General features: G+C 35.4%; 1 protein-coding gene across 3 annotated transcripts in view; it reads right to left on the reverse strand.

Moving 5' to 3' along the window:
- The window catches only part of LOC123864470 (cytosolic non-specific dipeptidase), a 31448-nt gene that overhangs the window by 17202 nt on the left and 2939 nt on the right, over nucleotides 1-11307 (reverse strand). Inside the window, exons 4-9 of one of the 3 annotated variants that reach the window (XR_006795790.1) lie at nucleotides 11160-11307; nucleotides 9845-9945; nucleotides 8653-8783; nucleotides 8067-8189; nucleotides 7364-7522; nucleotides 6535-6670 (exon numbers count right to left, since the gene is read on the reverse strand). Coding sequence is in view for 1 of the 3 variants with exons in the window: in XM_045904935.1 (XP_045760891.1) it covers nucleotides 6620-6670; nucleotides 7364-7522; nucleotides 8067-8189; nucleotides 8653-8783; nucleotides 9845-9945; nucleotides 11160-11307 (713 nt within the window). In the remaining 2 variants the exon portion in view is untranslated. Of the gene's footprint in view, nucleotides 1-6108; nucleotides 6671-6958; nucleotides 7048-7266; nucleotides 7523-8066; nucleotides 8190-8652; nucleotides 8784-9844; nucleotides 9946-11159 lie in introns of those variants that run through there. The other 2 variants (XM_045904935.1, XR_006795791.1) reach the window with 2 other exon arrangements.

Genomic DNA, 11307 nt, shown 5'->3' on the forward strand with positions numbered 1-11307 from the left:
GTTGTGAAAAAATCCCCGTCCATAGAACTGAGGATTATCATAATGATAAGGGTAGGCCGGTGGCCGCGAAGTAGGTAAGTAGGTGTATTTACCTAGGTACTCTAAACTTGCATCCACAGCAACATTTTACTATTTTCCTCTTAGTGATTGATTTTTATATTAAAATATTTATTAGGCAAGTTAGTAGGTACATCCAACCTATTTCTGTCAACTTTGACGATTTAGGATCTATCGAAATATTACAATCGGTGATGTTGACGACAATCGACTAGTTTTTAGATACTTATCATCATCATCGTCATCATTTTAACATATTGTCAGCCTCTCACAGCACAGCTCCCCTCCACACACGTACGCACGAACGCATCCACGCACGCACGTCTACACACGCGCACACACACACACATACGCAGTACACACACACAAAAATTTACATTGGTACATATTGACCGATTTTCTATAGGTACCAGAACTGTCAAACCCTCGAATTTATTCCTCAGATAAAAGTTATCTGACGATTAAAAAATCGGCCCTTAGTGTGATGCAATTATGTACCTACTCTATTGAATAGGTAACTTTAGATATGAACCTACTGACTCTATAATATAGCAGTGTTTTGTTCAAGCTTGTATACCAAAGAATCGACAGTATCAGCACTGAAAAAAGTTGTTTCGTTCGATATTCATGACCTGTGTCAGTAGAACACAGGCATTCACTTAGAAAGTCTGAATGTTCGCGTGATTGATCTATTGTCGGCTCTTATCAGTGACTGCAGATTAAATGCGACCCCAATGATCTTTGGCTACCCGCGGGGCAATTGTGATTTTCAAACTTAAGGCGGCGGTATATACCAGGTATAATTTCAAATCTAGAGATGGCGATACACATTGTATCGGCATCTCTCTTAGACGCCCCTGAACCGGTTGCGAATCGCCACAGTGTAGATTAATCAGTATCGCATTGCTTCTGCATTTTAATCTGCGTACTTTCTTGCAGTATTTACATATAACATCAGAATCGACTGCATTCGACTTCGCTAAGTTCATGTTCACACGTGTTAAGATTGCATGTACATAAAATTATTTTTACAAGTAAAATGCTGTTTTATATACTTTGTAATCCACACTGATGCCACTTGGCATTAAATAGTAAACAGTGAACAGTGTTCCCTAGTTACTGATTAAAATGATTTGAATATCATTTACAATCAATAGTTTAAATACTTTTATTGCTTTGTATACTTACCTAACAAGAAATAGCTGATGCCTATTGTTTTAGTTTAGAGTCATCTCTTTACAATCATAATATCAGGTATCTTTTACAACCTGCGTGTTTTACGTATGTGTGTGTATAAGGGGTTACTTCAGATTAAAATGGACTTAAATGTCCTTGATTTAAGGTCACTAATTCGATATCACCGATTTTACTTTCTGGTTCGGTTATACCTAAATTACTTAGCACCGAAATCCATACTTCCATACTAATCCATACTAATATTATAAATGCGAACATGTGTCTGTTTGTCTGTCTGCTACCTTTTCACGGCCGAACAAACCGATTCTGATGAAATTTGGTACAGGATTAGCTTATATCCCATGGACGGACATAGGCTACTTTTTATCCCGGAAAATCAAAGAGTTCCCACGGGATTCCTAAAAACCCATGCGCTAAATCGATTTGTGTGAAATTTGGTACTGAGGTAGCTTGCATCCCTGTTATTGACAAAGGCAACTTTTTATCTCAGAAAATCAACCAGTTCCCACGGGATCTTTAAAAACCTAAATACACGCGGATGAAGTCGCGGGCATCCTCTAGTTATCTATCAAAGTTTCTATTTATTTCATTTCGATATTTATCGGGGTTATAAAATGCTATTGTGTGTAGTGTGCAAAAACAGCTGATAAGGATTCGTTCAACCGGTTCACCGGTTTGAATGTTTCCATTCACACCACTAGCTGTAGACGTATGGACGAAATTGAGCTTTAAAACAAGGCTGTTAAGGTCCAATACCATTCTATCAACGTTGTAAAAACTCGTACAATACATAACGATACCTAATGCTCTAAAATATGCTCGAGACGAGTGAAGTGATTACACTTACCTTTTAAAACATTTTATCAAATTTCGTAGAATTAGATCGTAAAAACACAGTAACATCAGATTAAAATGAACCTAAATAACCTTAATTTAAGGTCCCAAATTCAAAAACACCGATTTTAATTTTTGGTTCTGTCTGAATGGCTATACATGAATGGATTAACTTGAGCTATAAAACAAGGCTGCTAAGGTCTATTTCACGTTAACGTTCTCAATATAAACCTATCTGCCAGTTTTGACCATTAATGTGGTGACCATTAAACTTGGCCTTGAAAAAGATACTTCATAAGGATGAAAGATTATATATAGTACGGACAAGTCCAAGTTTCTTAAATTGTTACTAGTTGATAATAATAATACCATCATTCATATTTACTTACATCTTATAGGTAAATTTAATCCTATATCTTATTTTTATATCTCAACAACACTTTCCACAATCATCATGTACAAATCAAGTCCTAGAAGTAATGAGTAATTCAATGAAACTATAGTTAGCACCGATATCATACAAGTTACTATTTATTACATTTCGCTAATGATCGGGGTCGTAAAATCCTATTGTTCTATATTATCAAAACATTCACAGTAAAAAAATATTTTACAAGCTTTAGGGGTGCAAAAACACTTGAAAGGTATTATATGCACCTGCAGCCATAACAGGATAACATTATAAAATATTTCGTTTGTATAAAAAGCTGTTTTGTTTATAATCCTCGTTTTCGTTTATTCAATATGGTTACCTTACAAAGCATATTATGCGCTCGAGAAGTCAACTACTGGACAAAGTCAACAATGGATTATAATATTTTATAGCTCTTTTGTTATTTTTAGATTCGGGCCATTGATTTACATTTAAAAAATTTAAATTTGTAGTAATTATGATCTCTAATTCAGAAGCTTTGAGCTACCCTCTTCAAGCCTACCCCGTAGGTAGGCTTGAAGACCGTCAAAAATAGTACTGCGACTTACTAATACAATGCAGAGTCTGAGCCTGGTGGTGATTTTGAAGTTTGAAAAGGTGCAATAGATTCTCTCTATAACTTAGACCCGTATTAAGACAGGATTTTGAGACATTGGATCTGGAATTGACCAAATTATCGTACAACAAAATTTCTCACGGACTAATGAAAGCTATGAACAAACGATTTCAGTAGTTAGATTTCATTAATTTTCTTACATTTCGATTCAAAACAATAAAATCAGTCAGAAAAATAGATACACTAATTTGACATTCCAAAACGAAGTAACTCTCATCTTAATAACAATTTGATGTATACTTTAAAAGTAACTGTATAAGGTAAGTTTTACAACAAATATTTTAACACCGATATTCCAGTGTTAGTCTAAGTGAGTGAGAACACAAAAGCCATTAAGATCCTTTGTATCGACAAAGGCAAACACAATAGGATCTTTTATTTCTTGTAAATTGGACTAGCTTTATGACAAAAAGTAGGTATGAAATTTTGCTTTGCACATGTTCAACTTTTGGCTGAGATAATAAAGTCTAAGTTGAAGGATATTGAATAAGATACATACTTATTTTTGTATCTATAAAACATTTACGACACCACAATTTTCGGTCAAACTTATTATTGACTTATAATACTTAGTGACGTATATACATATCAAACCGGCCAAGTGCGAGTCAGACTCGCGCACCAAGGGTTCTGTACTAGTGTATTTTTTCCGACATTTTGCACGATAAATCAAAAACTATTATGCTTAAAAATAAATAAATAAACTGTTTTAGAATATACAGGTAAAGCCCTTTTATATAATTCCCCACTTGATATAGTTATATTACTTTGAAAACTGAAACACATTTTTTTTGTGATGAAACCATAAATTCATGGTTTTTGCCAAATTTCATGATTTTAGGTCAACAGGAAGTACCCTATAGGTTTTCTTGACATTCGGACATACAGACAGACATAGACAACAAAGTGATCCTATAAGGGTTCTCTTTTTTCCTACGGAACCCTAATGAATGATATCATTGCATAGCAAGTAAAGAAAATATCAATTATAACACCTTGGATAATCTTGGAAACATTTGAGACTTGAAATTGGATGTTATTTTCATAATCATCATGACCATCATCATCATCATCATTATCTGCCTGTGGATGTCTACTATTGGACATAGGCCTTCCCTAAAGAGCGCCACCACACCCGGTCCTCAGCCTTTCTCATGCAGCCACTTCCCGCCAGCCACTTTATATCATCAGTCCAACGTGCTGGAGGGTATCCCACATTACACTTACTTATACGTGGTCTCCACAGATAGACAGACATATAGAGAGATAGACAGATAGACAGACCACAAAGTGATCCTATAAGGGTTCCTTTTTCCTTTTGAGATACGGAACCCTAATTAATGATGTCATTGCATAGGATGTGAAGAAAATAATAATTATAAGCCTTTGGATAACCTTGGAAACATCTCGGACTTGAAAGCGGATGTCATTTTCATAATCATCATGATCATCATCATCATCATCATCATCATTATCAACCTGTGGATGTGCACTGTTAGACATAGGCCTTCCCTAAAGAGCGCCACCACACCTGGTCTATTTATTTTTATTTTCAAATTATAAGTCCTGGTCCATAATGACCAAATATTAGTTTCACTACACTGCAATCTAATATTTACTGAAATCTTTTAAAACTTAAATTATTTTTTAATATAATAAATGCACAATATCAACTTATCTTAAAATCTAGAAAAATCCTAAATAAATATACTTTATAACCTAGTACTTAATTTACTACTCTATGGCATTCTTACGACATTCCACCAGACAAAATGCTTATGAAACCCGATACAGGTCTTACCGCGCTGAGGCGACGGGTATGACTGACAAGATAACGTAATTACGGCCCATAACACTCAACAATAGGGTCGAAAATTCTTTGTACTCGCTCTGTACGCGATTTGAAGAGAATAAGCGAGGAAAGCGTGAAATCAAATAATTTAGAATATAATTTGAAATATAGCACTTACTGTGAAATGATCGGACCGAAATATTTATTTGATTGTTTTACACCTATGGTGAAAGTTACGTCTTTAAGAGCTTTGTCATTAAAGAGAAAAACCCAAAAGTCTAAGGTTTTAGACCAAACTTCTGATTTTTTTTCTATCGAGGAAAGTTTGTCCAATCATGTTTTTATCGGACCAAATCCAAGGGCATATAATGAAAAATATTATATATTAATTTCAAATTTTTCGATCCATGCGTTCCTAACTTATTTCCATTTTAGTAAACTTTAGTATCGACGAAAACGGAGACCGCCGCGTTAATCAAGCGTCTAAACTCTAGGTACATTGGCGCTGCGTCAAGCGAAGCTACAAGCAACGAATTATTTAATTTCAAAAATAAATTACTGAACTTTATCTCCAAGTCATACCTAATGTGGAACAATATTATGCGAATTGCGACACATTGATTCACGGGGTTCCAGACGAAATCTATACTAATATTATAAAGAGGAAACCTTTGTATTTTTGTATTTTTGTATTTTTGTATGTTTGTATTGAATAGGCTCAAAAACTACTGGACCGATTTCAAAATTTCTTTTACCATTACTTAGAGGGATTCTTCCGAATCCGTATAGGCTATATTTTATCTCGGAAAATAGATAGGATTTTTCGTGGTAGTGAAAATTGTGGAGTAAGGCGTCGAAAAAACTGCCGTACGTTAACGATTCTCGCGAACGCTGCCTAAATGGTTAGAGATGTATGGTTGACTTCTATAGAAAAGTTGTAGAACTCAATAATGCCTACAAAAAAGTCCGCGATAGTATAAACCAAACATTTATATTTTAGCCATTATAACCACTTTTCCATAGAACACCCGTGCGAAGCCGGGGCGAGTCGCTAGTTATGTTATAAAGATTTTGCACTAATATGCTTTGAGCTTTTAAAAACTAAAAGTAATAAGATCTTTTATTTTATAATATTTGTGATAAAGTTTATAGAGTATGGACATAAAGAAAACATTCAGGTAAGTAAACCATTTGTATATTTCAATAAAATTATATCAAATACAAAGTATACAACGAAGAAAATGAAAATTATTATGCATTACAAACTGACGCGACGTTTCATAGTCAATTATCGAAATATAAAAAAAATATATTTCAATGTATTTTTTACATAACATAAGTACTTCAATTTATTATGCTTTGTTCGTATAAGGCACTATATGTAGTCATCGTATCGTATCATATTTATTATACATCGAAATCATTCAAAAAAATCTATTTTTACGGTACGGTAAGTATATAAATTGTATTGTACTTAATAAGGAATGTTAACATATTTTAAGACGTTATGTGTCACGTAACTAATCGTGGTATGTAAAAACCCCTGATATACAACTATGATTGTAAAATAATATACAGCAAAATATGTAAAATACTTATCAACATTTCATGTGAAATGCTATTGTTAAAATTAAAATAGTTTTAACTTTATTGAACGTCGATCTTTCGTAATAATCTTATAAACAAAATTTTATTTCGGCAGTTTCCCAACTTCATAAAAATAGGCAGCAAAAAGTTTAATCTGAAAAAGAAAGAAAAATTACTAAAAAAAATGTTTACGTGTAGTCGTTGCGTTGCATACATATGCGAAAAAACCGATCAAATAGTCTGACTCGCACACAAAGGATTCCGTACGTAAAAGAAATAACACTTGATTTTTTTTTAATTTCATGTCCGTCTGTCTATCAGCGGGCCATATCTTTAACCGTGATATGTAGAAATAGTTGAAATTTTCACAGAATATGTATTTCCATTGCCGCTATAAAAATAAATAATAAAAAAATTAAAATACGTGCAATGAAAATTAAAAAAAATTAAAATGTGTAATTAAAAGGTGGTTTTGAAAGAATTCGGTACAATAACAAAGATTTAAAAATTGTTCCCCGGCCCCGTATGTTTTTAACCCCCGATCTATGTATCTGTCTGTGGCATCGTAGCTCCTAAACTAATGAACCGATTTTAATTTAGTATTTTTTTCTTTGAAAGGTGGCTTGATCGAGAGTGTTTTTAGCTATAATTCAAGAAAATCGGTTCAGCCGTTTGAAAGTTATCAGCTCTTTTCTAGTTACTGTAATCTTCACTTGTCGGGGGTGTAGTAAATTTTAAATTTACACTTATTAAGGCTATAGCACCATGTTCTTTCCACTGGCGTTTTGCAGTATGGTCGTGGGAATTGATCCATCTACAGAACAGTCTAGGAACACGTAACACTTACTCCCTCGATGTAGTTGCGCACGTTGAGTTTCTCGTTCTGCGAGTGCGCCATATCGTCGCCGGCGCCCATTGGCAGCAGTAGCACATTCTTGCCGCTGGCCTCTTGCAGTGTGATCGTTACGGGTATAGAACCTCCTTCACGAGACATGTCGGGGTCAGTCTGTATAAAAATGCAAGGTAATATATAAGACCACATCTAATGAGGCTCAAAAATACTAGAGCAAAATGAAAACAATTCTACTCAGGACGGAAGGTTCCCGCAGCAAACCACAGTATTCAGTGTTACATCCCAGTCTCGAAAACATGTTTCTACCAGTGATTACCGCTGGCCATGATCATTTACAGCACCCGAGGAATTGCCAATGCATTGTTGATTTTCTCTTTCAACTGGTCAGGCTATCAATGGTGAGCATTTTAGCTTAGCATATACTATAGCATATTCTAGCCAAGTTGCACAGTATTGTGCAATAATAGACTTGGACTAACTCAAATCACGAGCATCTAGCGTGACCAAAACCCACGATTTAGTAACGCTTACCCGTGAAGTAGTCTTATGCCCTTCCAAAAAAGACTACTCAGTTGAGGATAAGCATTATTGAAGTGTGGATTTAGGTCACACAGTGCTATAAAAGCCTTTGCACATCGCATAGTTCCTTAAAATCGACTACTGCGCAAGTTCAAATTTTGTGAGACGGATTAGTTACCTGGTAAATGAGCTTGGTGGCCCTGGCGGCGGCCTGGTAGTGCGGGTGGTCGGGGTCCTCGGTCCAGGCGCGGCCGCTCTGCGCTGAGATGCTCATCTTGTTGGGAGAGCCACGCTCGGCCCACTGCACATAAAACAAGCAAACACTAATAACCAGCTGAATTCTTCCATCTATTTGTAATCTAGTGGTCTATAGAGTCCGACCGAACGAAGATCGATTTCTGGCCGAAGCCGAAGCCGCTTATTCGGCTACCACCACAACCGTCGCGTCGACCGAAGTCTTCCTTCGCCTTTTCCATTGCCTTCACGTATTCGTAGTTTTCTTCAATTTTGGCGCTTACTAGAAAACCTTCGGCGTTGGCCAATTTTGGCCGAATCCCGACTTTAATCAAGATATGTACTAGTAGGCGGTACGTTTTAGTAGCTCTCGAAAACCGGACATTAAGTTCGGTAACTTTTAAACAAGCTCCATTAAGATTAAGTCCATTTAACTCTAGTTTTATAATATCAAAATTCAAGAAAACCGTAGAAATTTTCGAGATTCGCTATATTACATATTTTAATAAAGTGAGCAGAATAAATTATACCTTTTTGTTAACATAGTCAAACACTAATTTTTCGACCTCCTCGGGCTCCTGGTTTGGCACGATGCGGATGGAGAATTTACCGACCACTTTTCCTGGAATAACGGTCTTCGCTCCCACTTGATGGTGAGCACCTTTAATGGATGAAAATATATTATAATCTAATAACGATAATCTCTATCGATAATACGAGTATAGACAAGTAATATTTAGATGTTTAGTTTATAGTAAACATCAAGACTCGTGGCAATCGCGACGTAAACCGATTTGCTCTAGGCTTGTGCATGGTATTACCGATCACATATTATGTCCGATTGCAATCACTGGTGCTTAGCCTTATCGATATTCGGCGCTTCACTAACGTCAAAGTCCTGTGAAAACGAGCGAGAGCCAAATATCTTTGATATCTTTTCCACGTTTTATATCCGCCAGTCTTACATGTCTAGGCGTTTACTATATCAATAAATATATTATTAAAACTTCTCTATCAAACGTTCATGCTAGGTGAATTTGCCACTGTGGCTAAGGAAAATATAGAGGAAAAAACAATAACAAGATGTTTCTTTGAAGATTGAGTTCAATCAATTTGACCTCTTTGATTCGAATTTTTCCTGTGTTGCGGCAATCTTCAAAAGCGATAATGTTGTTTTCAAATGAAATTGCGTCGCAATAATAATAAAGCTATGAATGAATACAACGTAAGTAGAATAAAAAGGTAAGTACTTAATAAAATGCTGTTTACAAAAAATAGAAACCAAGGCACTTGTCCCACCGCTGACTAGGAAGCGACTAGCTACCGACTATTTTCTCACTCAAGACAGTACACTCGATGTACCACGTCAATGAAAGGGATATTTGAACAGTTGATCGCTGATTGTGCACGCTGTCGGCGAAACCTTCCACTTCACTAGTTTGTTGCAGCGACAAGAGTTATCAAAGAAAAACTCGCTCAGCGACGTTCCTTAGCGGTCAAACTAATCGCACAATTTGTGCAGGGATCAATTAATGTATGTCTCGAGTAATTGCCTATCCTATCTATAAGTAGCTATCTCAACCAGGTACACACTCGCTTCTCGTTGCTCGCAAATTCGTTTCTAGTTTTTAGCTCAATTCGTTTATCGCTACGTCGGCGGTCAGATAAGTGCCTTGCATTGAATATTTATTTTTAGTAAAACTTGAGTCAACCGTAGTTTACCTTCAATGCCATGGAGAGATAAACTGGGATACCGCCAGCGGTGCATTAGCAGTTGTTCTTTAACAGCATTGTGTGGGAGCTTATAGGCGTCTATGGACTTTCTGAAAGTCAGAAATAACGTTTAATCTTTAACCACTTAGAAGCTTTAAAAGCCCTTAAGGTTTCTTTTGCAGGATAATTTACTGTTTTACATCCGAAATAAATAATAATTAAATCAATCCATCCTTATAATCTATCTGTGATCTATCGATAAGTTTCTTAGCAACTTCGGTATTTGTCAAAAATTGTACCTCTATTTTACCTTAGGGGTTGAATTTTCAAAAATCCTTTCTTAGCGGATGTCTACGTCATAATAACTATCCAGTAATTTAAGCTGTGTGTCGGTAGGTCGGTCGGTCGGTCGGTCGATCGGTCAAAATGTACTTAATAATTTATCTGATATTTAATAAGTATTCAAATATAGTATAGGGAATTAAGATAATATTTATCTTATTATCAGTTCAAAATTGATTTATAGAAATCATTCGATAAAATAAATGTTATCTTGTTTGTTACCTAGCAATTTATACTGAAATAGGCACCTATCGTAAATTTCACTTCTGATACCTTCATACGTATCTGAAGCGATAGCGTAACTTATTTTGTAATGCAATAAGTAGATGTTTTATGTTCTAAAGCTACTTACCTAAATACATATTATGTACTTTTAAAAATACCATTAAAGATTTAGTTATATAATTTCTAAAGATTCTGCTAATATACTTATGAGTTTAGTTATTAACTAAACTCATAAAATCAGAATCTACACAATGAGATGTACTCCTTATTTGCTACCAAATCATATTATCCATACTAATATTATAAATGCGAAAGTGTGTCTGTCTGTCTGTCTGCTACGTTTTCACGACCCAACCGCTGAACCGATTTTAATGAAATTTGGTACAGACTTGGAATACATTCCGGGGAAGGACATAGGCTACTTTTTATCCCAGAAAATCAAAGAGTTCCCATGGGATCTAAAAAAATCGAAATCCACGCGGGCGAAGCTGCGGGCATCCCCTAGTTTTTTATATTTTTTCTTTGCGTATTTTTTTCGTCGTACCTACGTCCTCCGTGTCATATTTTTGTCATGACGTCGTATTTCGACCGCCTCAGAGTGCTAAAACTAGCAAACTATCAAGCTAATGTATCAAAACTATTATGTTGTTTGAGAGTTATAAGGGAACATGAAATGAACTTACATACTAATAACACACAGTCATACATGTGCTAAACTAGATTTAACTATTTTACAGTCTGGTGAATAACAACGTACCTGTACGCCTCAGGGTCGAAATCAATTGTATTGTAAAGCTGTTTTTCAGTCTCTAACAATGGAGCAACAGATTTGTAGATATCTGTTATGAGGATCTTGCCATCTTTATCAACCAGAGTGTTCATGAGATATATTAAATCTGACATTG

The sequence above is a fragment of the Maniola jurtina genome, chromosome 4 (assembly GCF_905333055.1).
Source record: "Maniola jurtina chromosome 4, ilManJurt1.1, whole genome shotgun sequence".
In the NCBI taxonomy this organism is placed as follows: Eukaryota; Metazoa; Arthropoda; class Insecta; order Lepidoptera; family Nymphalidae; genus Maniola; species Maniola jurtina.